General features: G+C 49.2%; 1 protein-coding gene across 4 annotated transcripts in view; it reads left to right on the top strand.

Moving 5' to 3' along the window:
• The window catches only part of TET3 (tet methylcytosine dioxygenase 3), a 107416-nt gene that overhangs the window by 40620 nt on the left and 50251 nt on the right, over positions 1–16545 (top strand). For all 4 annotated transcript variants that reach the window (XM_043468143.1, XM_043468142.1, XM_043468141.1 and 1 more), the window contains one exon: positions 12781–14902. In XM_043468143.1, the coding sequence (XP_043324078.1) occupies positions 12781–14902 (2122 nt within the window). The remainder of the gene's footprint in view (positions 1–12780; positions 14903–16545) is intronic.

Here is a 16545-nt window from a genome sequence, read left to right as displayed (position 1 = left end):
TCCGCATAGTTTATGCAGAGTTTCAGATGTGTTGTAGCTACTCTATTCTTAAGCTTTCCCCCCAGATAAAAATATAACACCTACAATAAATTTTGGAGCCTGTGAACAAGAGAATATACCCATTCTCTACTACCCAGAGATGACCACTGTTCGCATTTCTGCAGATTTCCCTTTGCTGTTTTGTGTGTGCACAGATGTGCATTGTTAATAGAATTGGATTCTTAAATTGAGCAGTAATTCCAGTCCTGTTTTTTTTTCCACTTCAAATAGTGTAAACACTTCCCCTGTCATAAAAACCCTCAGAAAGCATCCATTTATAAGTACATTCTTGAGTTTCCTTTTTTCATTGAAGACATTGCCCCGTGTTTTTATTAATAATATGTTTTTATTCTTTATCACTTTAAGTAGGCATATCTGCTGATGGAATATTATGTTAGTTCTTCTCACATATTATTTGAAACACACTTAGTGTTTTATATATGTTAAACATATAAAGCATAATAACAAACACATGTAAACTCCCTACCTGCATTAAGAGCTAGGATGTTGCTAACATCACTGAAACTACCTGGGCGTTTTCCCGACCCTTTTCCCCCTTCTTCACCTCCAGAGGCAACCACTACCTTGACTTTTGTGTTTATCATTTCCTTGCTTTTTAAAAAACTTTTGGTTACATATGTTTGTATTCTTACACAATACATTTACATATCCTTTTTTTCTTTAAGCTTTTTAGAGTGATAGACTATATATAGTCTTTTGAGACTTGCTTTTTTTTTTTACCTTACTCAGTGTAGTCTCTGAGATTCATTCATGTTCCTGTGATTCATTCATTTGCACTGCTGTGTAATATTCCGTTGTCCAGTCTGTGGTTGGTAAGCCCTTAGGCTATTACCATAATTTGGTTTTTACGAGTAACGCTGCTGTGAACATTTGTGTACACATTTCCTGAGGCACATGTGCAGCATTTCTCTAGGAGTATAGAATCATAGGGTATGTTCATGTTTATTTAACATTAATAGATGGTACCACAGACCTTTCCAAAATGGTTGTTTTGCCCTCTAACAGCGGAGCATGAGAAAAAAGTTCTTGCTAAATCTCACCAGCACTTGGTATCAAACTGAAATACCCTTTCCTAGTCCTTACTATATGGAGAAGGCAATGGCACCCCACTCCAGTACTCTTGCCTGGAAAATCGCATGGACGGAGGAGCCTGGTGGGCTGCGGTCCATGGGGTCGCTAAGAGTCGGACACGACTGAGCGACTTCACTTTCACTTTTCACTTTCACGCATTGGAGAAGGAAATGGCAACCCACTCCAGTGTTCTTGCCTGGAGAATCCCAGGGATGGGGGAGCCTGGTGGGCTGACATCTATGGGGTCGCACAGAGTTTGACACGACTGAAGCGACTTAGCAGCAGCAGCAGTCCTTACTGGTAAGCAGTGGGGGTAAGATTTTAGCTAAACATTCTTGCTCTTAAATTCTTCAACATGGTTTTAAAATGGACTCTCACAGCAGTCTTATATTTCTGTTTACTACTGAAGTTGAATATTTTTTACTTATGTTCATTCCCCATTCTCTTCATAAAAAGAAACATTTAAAAATCATTCCCTTATTGTTGGGGCACTTAAGTTATTTGTAACTTTTTACTATTAATGCTTCAGGGAGAATCTTTGTAATTTTAAAATTTAAAACATGTAATTTTAAAATTTCTTCTGTTGTTTTATTTGTTTTGTTTGCATTTCCTTAATGTGAGTTTGCTAGTGCTCATGCTGAGTCACCCAGTCATGTCTGACTCTGCGACCTCGTGTACTGTAGCCCACCAGGCTCCTCTGTTCATGGGATTCTCCAGGCATGGATACTGGAGTGGGTTGCTATTTCCTCCTCCAGGGGATCTTCCTGACCTAGGGATTGAAGCCGAGTCTCCTGCATTGACAGGTAGATTCTTTACCATGGGACCACCTGGGAAACCCTTGAGTGAGTTTGTTGTTGTTATTCAGCCACTGTGTCTGATTCTTTGTGACCCCATGGACTGCAGCACGCCAGGCCTCCTGGTCCCTCACTATTTCCCGAGTCTGCTTAAACTCTTGTCCATTGAATCAGTGATGCCATCCAACCATCTTGTCCTCTGTTGCCCCCTTCTCCTTCTACCTTCAGTCTTTCCCAGCATCAGGGTCTTTTCCAGTGAGTCAGTTCTTCTCATCTGGTGGCCAAAGTATTGGAGCTTCAGCTTTAGCATCAGTCCTTCTAATGAGTATTCAGGGTTGATTTCCTTAAGGATTAACTGGTTAGATCTTGCTGTCTAAGAGACTCTCAAGAGTCTTCTCCAACACCACAGTTCGAAAGCATCATTTCTTCAGCAGTCTGCCTTCTTTATGGTCCATCTCTCGTATCCATACGTGACTACTGGAAAGACCATAGCCTTGACTATACGGACCTTTGTCAGCCAAGTGATGTCTTTGCTTTTTAATACACTGTCTAGGTTTGTCATAGCTTTCCTTCTGAAAAGCAATTGTCTTCTAATTTCATGGCTGCAGTCACCATCTGCAGTGGTTTTAGAGCCTGAAAAGAGAAAATCTGTCACTGCTTCTGCCTTTTCCTCTTCTGTATAAGAGTTTAAGAGCCATTAAAAATGTCTGTGCTCTATGTGGTACTGTACCCTCATCTGTGCAGGTGAGCCTCTACCTTCTAGGAGTTTATGATGATTGGAGGAGGTTAATGAGTGTGCAGCGATGAGCATGATACTCGGCCTGTCATAAGAATGCTGCTGCTGCTGCTGAGTCGCTTCAGTCGTGTCCAACTCTGTGCGACCCCACAGACGGCAGCCCACCAGGCTCCGCTGTCCTTGGGATTCTCCAGGCAAGAGCACTGGAGTGGGCTGCCATTTCCTTCTCCAATGTGTGAAAGTGAAAAGTGAAAGTGAAGTCGCCCAGTCGTGTCCGACTCTTCGCGACCCCATGGACTGCAGCCTACCAGGCTCCTCTGCCCATGGGATTTTCCAGACAGGAGTACTGGAGTGGGGTGCCATTGCCTTCTCCGGTCATAAGAATATTCCATCATTATTACGTAGAGACCTCTCCTAGTCACGCCTCTTCTTTTCCTTTCTTCCCCCAAACCACGTTAATTACTATTCGATCAGGAGCATGAACAGTCAGGGTCCTGTGCTTCTGCCAGATATGATGACCTCAAGGCCTCAACATTAGGCCTTGTTGCAGCTTCTTCCTGAGCATCACCCCAACCACTGAAAGATTTGCTGTATCTGTTCATTTCGTAGTAGGAAAAAAAGTTAGACTTTAAAATATATTATTGGTATGTACACAGTAACCACAAGAAACATTACCTCCCAGCACCTCACACAGGGACTCTCATTTTCACACTGTCCAGTGACCGTTTCTGGAAATTAGATATAACCCTCTGAGATTTGCTGTCTACAGAGAGAACTTGGACGTGGAGCATATAATCAAGGGACTGGGTTAGCCAGTGTACCCACATACACACGCCATTCACGCCTATAAAAAGAGGCAAATGTGTACGTCCTCTGAAAGGGTTTCCCTAAAAGTCTCTTTCCCTACTTATAAATTTGTGTCATCAATAGATCCCAGGAGGGGAGAATTCTCTAGAGAGGTGAACAAATGATCAGCTTTAGACAGAACATGCCATGAATGCAACCCCTGTGCTATTAGAGGCAGTGGGGCCGTCCATATGGGGAAGAAAGGAAAGAATTGGTTTTACATGGAGGTGGCTGCTGAACCCTAGGGCTGGGGGAAAGGATGCAGCTAGAAAGCAGCTGTCGAATAGCTGCTGGAGGAGCTGAGTTGGTAGTGTATGCAGCTGGGAAAGTGCGGGGTTAGGACTTGCTGGCCTTTGTGGAACCTGCCTACAGGTTTATCGATCTGGTTCAAAACACCTTCTTGGGCATGTTTCTTTCAACATGGTGTATAACTGCTAGACAGGACAGCCCCCGGGACTCTTGACGCTTCTAATGTCTCCTTTCCCAGAGGCCCTGAGAAAGATAGCCAATGAGGACTTTGACCTCTCATGGTAATAGTTTTTGTCTTCCAGCCTTCCTTCCATTTCCCTGTAATGGAGGATTGTTGATCTGCTTTCATGTGTTGATATTCTGAGAGTCAGGAAAGCCTTGGAAAACCTGATGTCATTTCCACACCTTTCATTGTGTTATGGATAAAAAGAGATGTTTGAGTCAGGGGGCGTTCCATGTTTCTGCAGCCTTGCCTGGTATCCGGGGGGCTCTGGAGCCCCTGTGGTGGGGTCAGGCTGTTGGATGCCTGCAGATGTCTGAGGGACCAGCTGTGGGGATGGAGAAAGGCGTGGGCTGTAGAGGAGGAGGGATGTTGGACCTTGGGAGTCCTGACCAAGCAGGGCACAAGGCCAAATTCTGACCCGGTTTCCTGGGCCCCTGGAGGAAGACCTGGAGTCTTCTGCAGATGAGAGTTGTGACTCCAGGTGACGATGCTATACATCCATGCCAACCCTTCCTGAAGTAGGTGATGGGTTAGGTCTCTTGGCTCTGAGAAGGGCATTTACTCTGCCTGCCTTTCAGTAACAACCCCCTGCTGCCCACTGCCTGGTGTGGGGAGCACATACCCCTGGCCTATCCAGGCCAAGTGGGGTGGGCCAGAGGTTTTCTAGTGAAAGCAGGGAAGAGACCTGGTAAGACTAGGTGTGTGGGTTCCAGTGAGGGCAGGGTTGTGTCTGTGCCTGGAAGGTGGCTCTGAGAAGGGCAGACCATGACCTTCGGGGTGCCCCCCGTGGACGCAGATGGAGGGGCGGGGCAGGCTGCTCAGGAGCCGATGGCTTTGGCAGCTTTGCATACCTCTGTGTGCGTGCGCTGTGACAGGTGCCGTAACAGAGGAGGGTCCCAGAGTGCCCAGAGACCCCGCAGGCTGCCTCTCAGAGTCAAGGCTGAAGAGGCTTATAGCAGCCAGGTCCTGGGAGGAAGGAAGAAGCAGCTGACTATTTTGAACACATACTGAGCACTCTGTCAGGTTCTGAAGCTGTGATGGAAGCTGTGTCCTCCTGGAGTTTTTATGGTGTAATCGGTCACCCTCTCTTAGAAAAAGATCCGCAACAGCAGAGGACTGTGTGTAAGATCTGGCTCTGACCTGTGGTGGGCAGGACTGGTCCAGGAAGACTTTATCACGAGGGGCTGATTCTGTTCCTGTCTCAACCTTCATCTCATCACTTGCTTCCATAATCATGCTTCATTCCCATCTCTCTGCTATTGCCTTAGTTCAGGCCCTCATCATCCCTGATCTGGATAGCAGCATGTCTCCTAACTGGCCTTCGGGTCACCAACGTTGAACTCCGTCTGCAGTCAGTGCTCTGTGGGATCACCCGAGTGCCCCTCCTGAAATGCAAATCTGCTCCTGTGTGTCTGTGATGTGAGCCACACACCTTCCCTCCCTAAGCCTCGCGCTCAGGATATGCCCAGCTGCTCAGCTGCCAGGCCTTCTCATGGTTCTGTGCCTTTGCATATGAGCGTCCCTCCATCTTCCTCCTTCCCCTCCTCAAAAATACCTGCCCATCTTCTGAGTCTCATCGCAAAGGTCTCTTCAAGAGGAAACCTTTCTTGATAGACACGTCTACCTTCCCAGAGAGAAGTGGCTCCCATGCCCCAGGCCCTGGAGAGACTGTTCTCGTGGCACCAGTTCACTCGAGGGCATTTGTTTGTTTGTGGGTCTGTCTCTTGCCTTTTGCCTTATAAACTTCTTGATGTTCCTGAAATATACAGTCCGGTCCATGGTAGGGTAAGAAACTACCCCAGAATTAAGTGGCATGAAGCAGGAATCGTTTTATTAATATTATGCTCATGGAGTCTTGGACCTGGAAGTCAGGAAGGAAACAGCATGGGTAGGTAGCTGGTCTCTGCTCTTTGACGTTAGGGCCTCAGCTAGGAGGTCCCAAAAGCTGGAGGTAACTCGATACAGGGCTGGAATTCTCGCAGGGCTCCTTCACTCACTCACTTGGCAGGTTGATGCCCACTCTTGGCTGGAACCTCAGCCAGAAAAGTCCAGAACACCTTCATGTGGCCTTTCCAGACAGGCTGCGTTTCCTCACAGCCTGGTAGCGGGTGCCAAACGTGGGTGTCCCGGAGAACCAGGAAGAAGCTGTATTGTCTTGTATGATAGACTTGAAAACCATGACAATGGCGCTTCCACCACTGTCGCAGACTCACCCCAGTTCAAGGGGAGGGAACATAAACCCCACCTCTCCATGGGAGAAGTGCATGCGGGTGAGGGGTTGTGATGGCCATCTTTGGAGAATAAAATCTGCCACCCCTGCTAAGCACTGGGTGCGTACAGATGGCACTCTTGAATTCTGAAGGTTGAGCAAGGGTGGTGTGTGAGGAAGGGTCTTGAGGGAGGGGTATGATCAACAGCAGATTGTAGAGTGGAGAAAAGATGGGGGGCAGCAGCGGGGACTAGGGAGCTACTCTCAAGTTGGACAGTTAAAAAGTGTGCACACGCAAGGCCCCAGCTAGGAGGGTGAGAAGGGAGAGGGAGGAGATCAAATAAAGAGACATTCACGTTTAGAATTGTGTGGACCTGGTCACTGGGCACATTGGAAGAACATGGGTGATGTCTGCACTGGGGACAGAGCTTTTGGAGGTGGGACAGGGAGTTTGGTCCATTTGAGAGAGGCTGCTCTCAGTGGGCCTGTAGCATGTTCCAGGGGCTGGAAGCAGCTGGACGCCAAACTTTAAGGAGCATCCTCGGAGCAGTGCTTGCCACAGCCCAGAGGGGAATGAGAAGTGAGGAGAAAGTGTGGAGGGCTGCAGGGTTAGGGCATGTCTAGCTGGGACTTTGAAAGGGCCTCCATCCTCCTCCCACATTGTCCAGTGTCTTGCCAGTCCACTAACTTGTCCAATAACATCTTGGTTTCCTTTTCAATACTCCCTGCTTGTTCGGAGGACAGGATTTGATGCATTTTTTATTGAAGTATCTCTCCGTATTAAAACTTTTTCCTAAATTGAACCAAAGTCGTCTTTCTCAAGCTTTACCTGTTTTCTGACTCCACCTCTTAGGGCCACTCGAAACAGGTTAAATTTTATTCCCAAATGATCGGTCCTCAGATCATCTTGAGTTTTGTCTTCTTCAGAACCAGAAGGGACCTGCTTCTCTTGTGGTTTTGAACTGTTCTGCTTGCTCTGTCTCTGTGCCCCTCACTGCCCAGGCACAGCTGGGCTGTTGCTGCCGCTGTAGGTCCTGTTCTAGGCAGGTCCCATGTGCGTGTCCACCTGCAGATAGGTTGGTTGGGACCTGTTAGTAGACTGTGAAATCAACCTGCAAGGAAGAGGAGGGGAGGGATTTGTGTATCTAGTAAGGGGAAATACTGTTTTGTAAACCTGTCATATGTATTTAAGAATCTAATGGATCACAGTGTAGAATGTGTTTCTTACTGTTGGTGGTATCAATAGTAAAGAAGTTTGGAGAAACCTTGAGTAATAAGACCTTCTGAAGTTGCCAGATCACATCACATTGAGTATACCGTCAGTAAGTCTTTCCCCCTCCTGGTTACTAAGATGTTTTCACGAACACTACTGCCACTGCTCTGTGCTGCTTCCATCTTTGACTTGCACAGATGTGTTTTAGGACCTTGTTTACCCTGTTAGATCTTTTTCTCTCCTGCCTGTTGACCTTTTGACCTGGTCCTGTCACTTGTCTATTTAATAAGTGTGCCTTCACTATCATTATTAATAAACATGTTGACCAGGGCAGTTCTGAGGACAGAGCCCTGTGGCAGACCACTGAAGACCGCCCCCCGCCAATACACCCCCGACTTGTACTCTGGGTATGGTTATTCAGCCGTTGGTGAGCCAACCCAGCCAGCCCATCGTTTCCTGAAGCTGGCCCTCAGAGGAATCACAGCCAACCTTGTGGAACTTGGATGTCTGCAGCCTGATTCACAAACCCAGGGCCCTGGCAAATAACACAAATGAATGAAGTGCTAATTAATTTGAGCAGTTAATAAATAATCCCTGACTCCTGGCCTTGGTTTAAAGGAGGCGATGTGAATAATGCGACTGGGCGTGAGCTGGGGAAGTAGTCAGTGCTCAGTTGTAGACAAAGTTGCCAGACAGGAGTGTGGGCCTTCAAGAATATCTGGGCTTCTTGTGAAATTTGATTTTTTTTTTTCCCCAAACAAAAACCAAACAAAACAGACTGTGGCAGATTTGGCTTGCAGCCCTTGCATTTGTGACCTGTGACCTCCTCATCTCTTGGTCCGGTGACCACATAAAATAAGGCACTGATTACTTGGGTGTAGATGGATTGATGGCTGTCCTTGAACCTGACTCCTTGAGGTCCCTTCAGCTACCCACTCAGGACTCTGACCTGGACTGATCTCACCCAGTGTACTGAAAGTTGGGGATGACGCTGGCTCTTTACCTCACCTGTTGGTACCTTCTCCTGATGGCAAGTTTCTTCCAGGATCACTGGAAGAGTGTGTCAGTGGGCTCCCTTGGCTGAGAAGACTGGAATTTAGAGGCTCTTAAAATGTTCCACCTATTTTTGCTTCACTTTACTCTTATCTATATCTACTGTTCCTTTTCTTTTCGGTCCAAAGAGTATTTTCCTTCCCCGGGAATTCATAGGCACAGGAGTGGGCCTAACTCTTCCTTGTTCTTATTCATACATCCAAAGTAACTTTTTAAAATTTTTTTAGTTGTTTTGACTATTTTGGAGAAGCCTCTGCTCCATACAGCATTAGTTGTCCTGACACTGTTTCTGTAAATCCCTGCTAATCTCTCGTGTTTCTTCTTGGTTGTACATACTTTTTCTGTCTTTTATAGGTAAACATGTAAAATTTGACCACTTCAAATTTTGTAGCCTTTGCAACCACATTCAGTTCAGTTCAGTCACTCAGTTGTGTTCAACTCTTTGCGACGCCATGAACCGCAGCACGCCCGGCCTCCCTGTCCATCACCAACTCCCGGAGTTTACCCAAACCCATGTCTATTGAGTCAGTGATGCCATCCAACCATCTCATCCTTTGTCGTCCTCTTCTTCTCCTGCCCTCAATCTTTCCCAGCATCAGCGTCTTTTCAAATGATTCAGCTCTTCTCATCAGGTGGCCAAGTATTGGAGTTTCAGCTTCAGCATCAGTCCTTTCAGTGAATATTCAGGACTGATTTCCTTTAGGATGGACTGGTTGGATCTCCTTGTAGTCCAAGGGATTCTCAAGAGTCTTCTCCAACACCACAATTCAAAAGCATCAATTCTTCGGCGCTCAGCTTTCTTTATAATCCAACTCTCACATCATGACCACTGGAAAAACCATAGCCTTGACTAGACAGACCTTTGTAGACAAAGTAGTGTCTCTGCTTTTCAATATGCTGTCTAGGTTGGTCATAACTTTCCTTCCAAGGAGTAAGTGTCTTTTAATTTCATGGCTGCAGTCACCATCTGCAGTGATTTTGGAGCCCAAGAAAATAAAGTCTCTCAGTGTTTCCACTGTTTCCCCTTCTATTTGCCATGAAGTGATGGGACCAGATGCCATGATCTTAGTTTTCTGAATGTTGAGCTTTAAGCCAACTTTTTCACTCTCCTCTTTCACCTGCATCAAGAGGCTCTTTAGTTCTTCTTCACTTTCTGCCATAAGGGTGCTGTCATCTGCATATCTGAGGTTATTGATACTTCTCCTGGCAATCTTGATTCCAGGTGCTTCCTCCAGCCCAGCGTTTCTCATGATGTACTCTGCATATAAGTTAAATAAGCAGGATGACAATATACAGCCTTGACGTACTCCTTTTCCTATTTGGAACCAGTCTGTTGTTCCATGTCCAGTTCTAACTGTTGCTTCCTGACCTGCCTACAGATTTCTCAAGAGGCAGGTCAGGTGGTCTGATATTCCCATCTCTTTCAGAATTTTCCACAGTTTATTGTGATCCACACAGTCAAAGGCTTTGGCATAGTCAATAGAGCAGAAATACATGTTTTTCTGGAACTCTCTTGCTTTTTTGATGAGCCCACGGATGTTGGAAATTTGATCTCTGGTTCCTCTGCCTTTTCTAAAACCAGCTTGAACATCTGAAAGTTCACAATTCACGTATTGCTGAAGCCTGGCTTGGAGAATTTTGAACATTACTTTACTAGCGTGTAAGATGAGTGCAATTGTGTAGTAGTTTGAGCATTCTTTGGCACTGCTTTCTTTGGGATTGGAATGAAAACTGACTTTTTCCAGTCTTATGGCCACTGCTGAGTTTTCCAAATTTGCTGGCATATTGAGTGCAGCCCTTTCACAGCATCATGTTTCAGGATTTGAAATAGCTCAACTGGAATTCCATCACCTCCACTAGCTTTTTTTGTAGTGATGCTTCCTAAGGCCCATTTGATTTCACATTCCAGGATGTCTGGCTCTAGGTGAGTGATCACACCATCGTGATTATCCAGGTCGCGAAGATCTTTTTTTACAGTTTTTCTGTGTATTCTTGCCACCTCTTCTTAATATCTCTGCTTCTGTTAACCACATTAGTGTAGGGTTTAAAGTAGGAAGGAGGGGAGAACTGGGTGTTCAGCTGCATTTCTAGAGGAAAGGTATTTATTCCTAGTTCCTAGTTCTGAAAGATTGTCTTCCACCAGGGTCAGGGAAAGGTTGATGTATTCCATGGCCTATGGGCGTGTATGGTGGACTAGGCGGGAGGCACAGACGTTATTAAGATTTGGCTCTTGTCTTGAAGGAACTACCTACCATCTAGTGGGGGGAGGCAGCTACTTGGTGTGTGGTAAGTACTAATAGAAGCATGTGTAAGTTACTGGGGGAACATCAGGAAGGGAGCACTCACTGGCCAGTCTGCCAGCCAGGTCAAAGAGGAGGTGACATCGAGCTGATGCTTGAGGAAGAAACCAAAGAGACCTCAGAGAGGCTGGGAATTAGAACTGCATGTGCAAAGCTCAGAAAAGCATATTGGAAAAGCATGAAGGTCCCTTGTGGCCAGAACTGGGCAAATGACGAGAATGAGGTGGGAACCATTAGGCTGGGTCTTCTGCTTACCTCCCAAAGGCCAGTCCCAATCCCAGCTTCCCACCGCCGCTTTGGAGCCCATGATGGCTCTGTCTGACCATCTAAGGACTCATATCATTTAACATCTGCTCAATATACTTTATGTTCTACCTGAGGGACTAATTTGTTTAACTTTTTATTTTGATAGAATTTTAAAACTTACAGAAGAGATTAAAGAAGAGTACTTAGGGCTCCCATATACCCAAATTGTTTACATTTTTCCTTATTTGCTTTATCATTTTGTCTGTGTGTGATATTTTAATATACGCATGTAATTTTTGACTGAGCCATTTGAGATTAAGTTAGAGATACCATTTGTCCCTAAGTACTTCAGTGTGTATGTGTTCTAAGGACAAGGACATTCTTTTATACAATCATAGTATAATCATCTTGTCAAGAACACAGAGATTGCTATGATATGTTCTTATCCACATCCGTATTGAAATTTCATCCGGTGGCTCAGTCAGGTACTTCATAGCTGTGTTTCCCCAGTCCATGATCATGCATTCTGCTGTCCTGTCTTTTAGTCTGATGTCAGCTGGGAGAGGTGTTTGCTTTTCTTGTCTTTGAAATTTTTGGAGAGAACAACCCAGATGCTTTCTAGCCTGCCCTTTAGTCTCAATTCATCTGATGTTTCCGCATGATTAAGTTTAGGTTATATGTTCTGGTTGCAGGTCTGTGTGAGTATTATATCCTCCTCCTCAATGTAGCATGTCAAGAGGCACGTGGTGTTGGTTTATCACATGGTGATAACTTTGATCATTTGGTAAAAGTGGTGTCTGCCAGATTTCTAAGTTGCTATTGTAACTAAGTCATTTTTAGAGAGTTGTTTTGCCAAGCTTTCATCTGCTATTTGTAGCCTCCACTGATGAGTTTCTGTATCCTTCTCTGTTTTGTTTGCATTCTACTGCAAGGAAGAGCTTTCCCTTCCAGTGGGGTGAACTCATGCGAACCCACTTCTGCCTCTTTGCCTCACCTTTAACTTGCTGGGCCAGAGCCCCAGCCCACTTCCTCTTGTGTTCTCCCCCTTTGGTGTCCTTCGGGTGGATGTCAGCCAAATAATGCTGGTTCCTGGGATTGGGAAGAAGCTTGGATCTTCTTCCCAGCAAGAACTCGCTTGTCATCGGCATGAATGGCTTGGTGTGGGGCTAAACACAGGCTGTATGGGGGTTATCAGAGCTTCCTCAGGCCTGGGGCTGGGCTAGGAAGGCCGTCCCGTCAGCCCCCTGCGCTCAGCCTGGGCTGGAGTGAGGACAGTAACAGGCCAAGAAAAGAACGGTGGATTCCTTCCCACGAGAAGCCACACTGGCCCCTTGTCCAGACTGCATTTGTTAGTTAGAGGTGCCTGTCCCCTGCCCATCACGCACACGTCGCCCTGCTGGTGCGTTGTCACGTGGCTCCTCCCGGCAGAAAGCAAAGCTTCTGGTGTCACTTCGGTCATCGTCCAAGACCTTTACGTGTGTCCTCAACAGATGCTTGGTTCCAGGGGCCTTTCATCAGTGTGATCAATATGAGACCCAGAAAGGACCTGAGCACATTTGCATGTCCACGTTAGGATCTGCTAGAGACCACTTCTGTGGTGCAGCCCGCTGGGAGAGGAGGTGTGGGGCGATGCGCTGGGCTCAGGCTCTGTCAGAGACAGGGAGGGCTGGCGGAAAGCAGGGCTAGGTGTGCCTGTCCCTGGTGTGGCACAGGACAGTGCTTTTCATGTATTGTGGCTCATCTTCTTCCCTTTTCTTTCTCCTCCCCTCTCTCTCTCCAGACAGGCTCAGAGCTCAGCCCAGTTGATGGACCTGTTCCAGGTCAGATGGACTCAGGGCCAGTGTACCATGGGGACTCACGGCAGCTAAGCGCCTCAGGGGCGCCGGTCAATGGTGCTAGAGAACCTGCTGGACCCAGCCTGCTGGGCGCCGGGAGTCCTTGGCAAGCAGACCAGAAGCCCGGCTGGGACACGGCCCCAGGACCAGCTCACACCGCTCGCCTGGAAGATGCCCACGACCTGGTGGCCTTTTCGGCTGTGGCCGAAGCTGTGTCCTCTTATGGAGCCCTTAGCACCCGGCTCTATGAAACCTTCAACCGTGAGATGAGTCGTGAGGCTGGGAACAACAGCAGGGGACCCAGGTCTGGGCCCGAGAGCTGCTCTGCCAGCAGTGAAGACCTTGACACGCTGCAGGCGGCGCTGGCCCTCGCGCGGCATGGCATGAAACCGCCCAACTGCAACTGCGACGGCCCGGAGTGCCCTGACTACCTCGAGTGGCTGGAGGGGAAGATCAAGTCTGTGGTCGTGGAGGGAGGTGAGGAGCGGCCTCGGCTGCCAGGGACTCTGCCTTCTGGGGACGCTGGCCTCCCGGCGCCCATCACTGGGCCACTCCTCAACGCCGAGGTCCCCCAGATACCTCCTCTGGAGGGCCTGCCCCTGTCCCAGAGTGCCCTGAGCATCGCCAAGGAGAAAAACATCAGCCTGCAGACCGCCATTGCCATTGAGGCCCTCACACAACTCTCCTCTGCGCTCCCCCAACCTCCTCACGCCACCTCCCAGGCTTCTTGCCCCCTTCCCGAGGCCTTGTCCCCTCCTGCCCCTTTCAGATCTCCCCAATCCTACCTCCGGGCTCCCTCGTGGCCTGTGGGCCCTCCCGAAGAGCACCCGTCCTTTGCTCCTGACGGCCCTGCCTTCCCTGCAGCAACTCCGAGAACAGAGTTTCCTGAGGCCTGGGGCACCGACACCCCACCGGCAACTCCCCAGAGCTCGTGGCCCATGCCTCGCCCAAGCCCTGACCCCATGGCTGAACTGGAGCAGTTGCTGGGCAGTGCCAGCGATTACATCCAGTCAGTATTCAAGCGGCCCGAGGCCCTGCCCACCAAGCCCAAGGTCAAGGTTGAGGCGCCGTCGTCCTCCCCGTCCCCCGTTCTCCAGAGGGAGGCGCCCACCCCGTCCTCGGAGCCTGACACCCACCAGAAGGCCCAGACGGCCCTGCAGCAGCATCTCCACCATAAGCGCAGTCTCTTCCTGGAACAGGCCCACGACGCCTCCCGCCCGCCGCCCTCCGAGCTTCCTGCTCCTGGCTGGTGGGCGCCACCCAGCTCACCTGCCCCTCGGCCTGCCGACAGACCACCCAAGGAGAAGAAGAAGAAGCCCCTGGCACCGGCTGGAGGCCCCGTGGGAGCCGACAGAGCTGGCCCTGGGGTCAAGCCCGGTGTCCGGAAGCCCGTTCACATCAAGAAGTCCAGGCCACGAGAAGCGCAGCCCCTCTTCCCGCCTCTGCGGCAGATCGTCCTGGAAGGACTGAGGCCCCCAGCTTCTGAGGATGTGCAGGCTCACCCACCTGCCCCCGTCCCCACCTCACAGGGCTCTGTTGTCCCCCTACCCCCAGAACCTTCTCTTGCGCTATTTGCACCTAGTCCCTCCGGGGACAGCCTGCTGGCCCCTACTCAGGAAATGAGGTCTCCCAGCCCCGTGGCAGCCCTGCACCCAGGCTCCACTGGCCCTCTTCCCCCTGCTGACGACAAGCTGGAAGAGCTCATCCGGCAGTTTGAGGCTGAATTTGGGGATAGCTTTGGGCTTCCTGGCCCCCCGTCTGTGCCCATTCAGGACCCTGAGAACCAGCCAACTTGTCTCCCAGCCCCCGAGAGCCCTTTTGCTACCCGCTCTCCCAAGCAAATCAAAATCGAATCTTCAGGGGCTGTGACTGTGCTCTCAACCACCTGCTTCCATTCAGAGGAGGGAGGCCAGGAGGCCACACCCACCAAGGCCGAGAACCCACTCACACCCACCCTCAGTGGCTTCCTGGAGTCGCCTCTCAAGTACCTGGACACACCCACCAAGAGTCTGCTGGACACACCCGCCAAGAGAGCCCAGGCCGAGTTCCCCACCTGTGATTGTGTGGGTAAGTCCTTCTGGCTGTCAGGGAAGGGCAAGGGGATGAGGCCTGGTGGGCTTGGATTTCTAGGCTCTGACTTTGATTTGAGAAACATCTGCTGTGTGCCGGGCCCCACACTGGGCCCTGTGGACACAGAAGTGAGCGTGCAGGCTAGTGGAGAAGACACTGAAGGAAACTGAACATGATGCGGGTGGTGTATCAGGTGTCAGTGGTGGCGCTTTGTGTACAGATTGAGGTGAAGGCATCATGGAAGCCTTCCTGCGGGAGGTGGTGCGTGTGCTGAGGCCTGCAGGCCTGTCAGGAGGATGTGCCGAGAAGAGGCAACAGCTTGGTGGCCGTGACAGGGTAAGGCCTGTTTAGGCGGCTCTTGGCCTGGGAAAGCGAAAGGGGAGGAGTCTGTGTGGGGATGAATGAAAGGCGGCTTGAGAAGCAGGCAGGGACCAGGTCTTGCATGCAGGGCCCAGGGAGCCACGCTTGGGAGTTTGGCTTGATCTTACTGGTGATATATAATGAGCTCCTGAGGGTTTTAAAGCAACAATCGTCAGCTTGTGCTTCTGAAAGACTCTTCCAGCTTCTGGGGAGGAAAGATGGATGGGGGAGCCTGTAAGAAAAGTATTACTGTGAGCCAGGCAAGAAGTAACAAGGGCCTGGACTGAAACAGTAGGTGGGGAGAGGCCGCAGAGTTAGTGACCTCTGAGGAGGGGCTCTGGGGGTGTGGACAGCTCAGGTCTCTGGCTTGGTGGTAGTGGGCTCTGAGAACACATGTGTGGGGATGTGATGAGTTCTGTTTGGACAGCCTGAGTTGAGGGGGCAAAGAGACTGTAGATCAGGCCCTGAGTTACATTTGGATGTAGTTAATTTCAGGCGATGGTTGAATCCATGGTGTGGATAAGAGCACTGAGGAATTAGGTCTGTTTCTGAGCCTTGCCTTCTGGAATAGAAGCAGGGCACCGGGCCTCTGGGTGGCTGCTCTGGGGGACTTCGCTGTCTGTGGGGAGGTCATGGATGCCTCAGGAAACTCCATTCTAGAGGAGTTTCTAGAGGTCCTCTAAATTCTAGAGGTCCACTCTAGAATGTGGATCTCTGCTACTTGCTGAGCATTCCGTAAAAGATGTGCATGTATCAGATGTTGGCCAAGAAACACATTGATACTGATGATGAGCATGTTGAATTGTTGTGATTTTATGATACACTAATAGATCTTATGAGAAGGCTGTCTTCTCTGCTTGTATAAATACGCTAATGTTTGGTCGGTTTTGTGATTTGTTGGGCTGTTGTATCCCAGTTGGTAAGGAGAAGCTGGGCTGTCCTGCCTGCTCCAGCTATCCCAGACTCCTGGGGTACAAGACAGTGGGGCTGGTAACAAAGAATCTCTTGAGGAACAAGGAAAAGTTGGCCTCAGTGCTCCCATCCAGGGGTGAACAGAGGAGCAGTGTCCTGCCAAAGGCTCACAAACGTGCTCTGAGATTGTGGTTTCCACTGAGGGCCGACCCTTTTCATTATTGGGTCTAATAATGATGTGACTTTGAGGGCCCCTTATTTCCCAGCATTTGGGGAGACTTGTTCCGATCATAGGAATTAGGGGGCCCCCTTTCTCTCTTCATGTTTGTAGATGTTTGGCCTGTCTTCCTTGTTTAGGGCCTCATTTG

This window comes from Cervus canadensis, chromosome 5 (assembly GCF_019320065.1).
Source record: "Cervus canadensis isolate Bull #8, Minnesota chromosome 5, ASM1932006v1, whole genome shotgun sequence".
In the NCBI taxonomy this organism is placed as follows: domain Eukaryota; kingdom Metazoa; phylum Chordata; class Mammalia; order Artiodactyla; family Cervidae; genus Cervus; species Cervus canadensis.
This window is presented reverse-complemented; position numbering and strand designations above follow the sequence as displayed.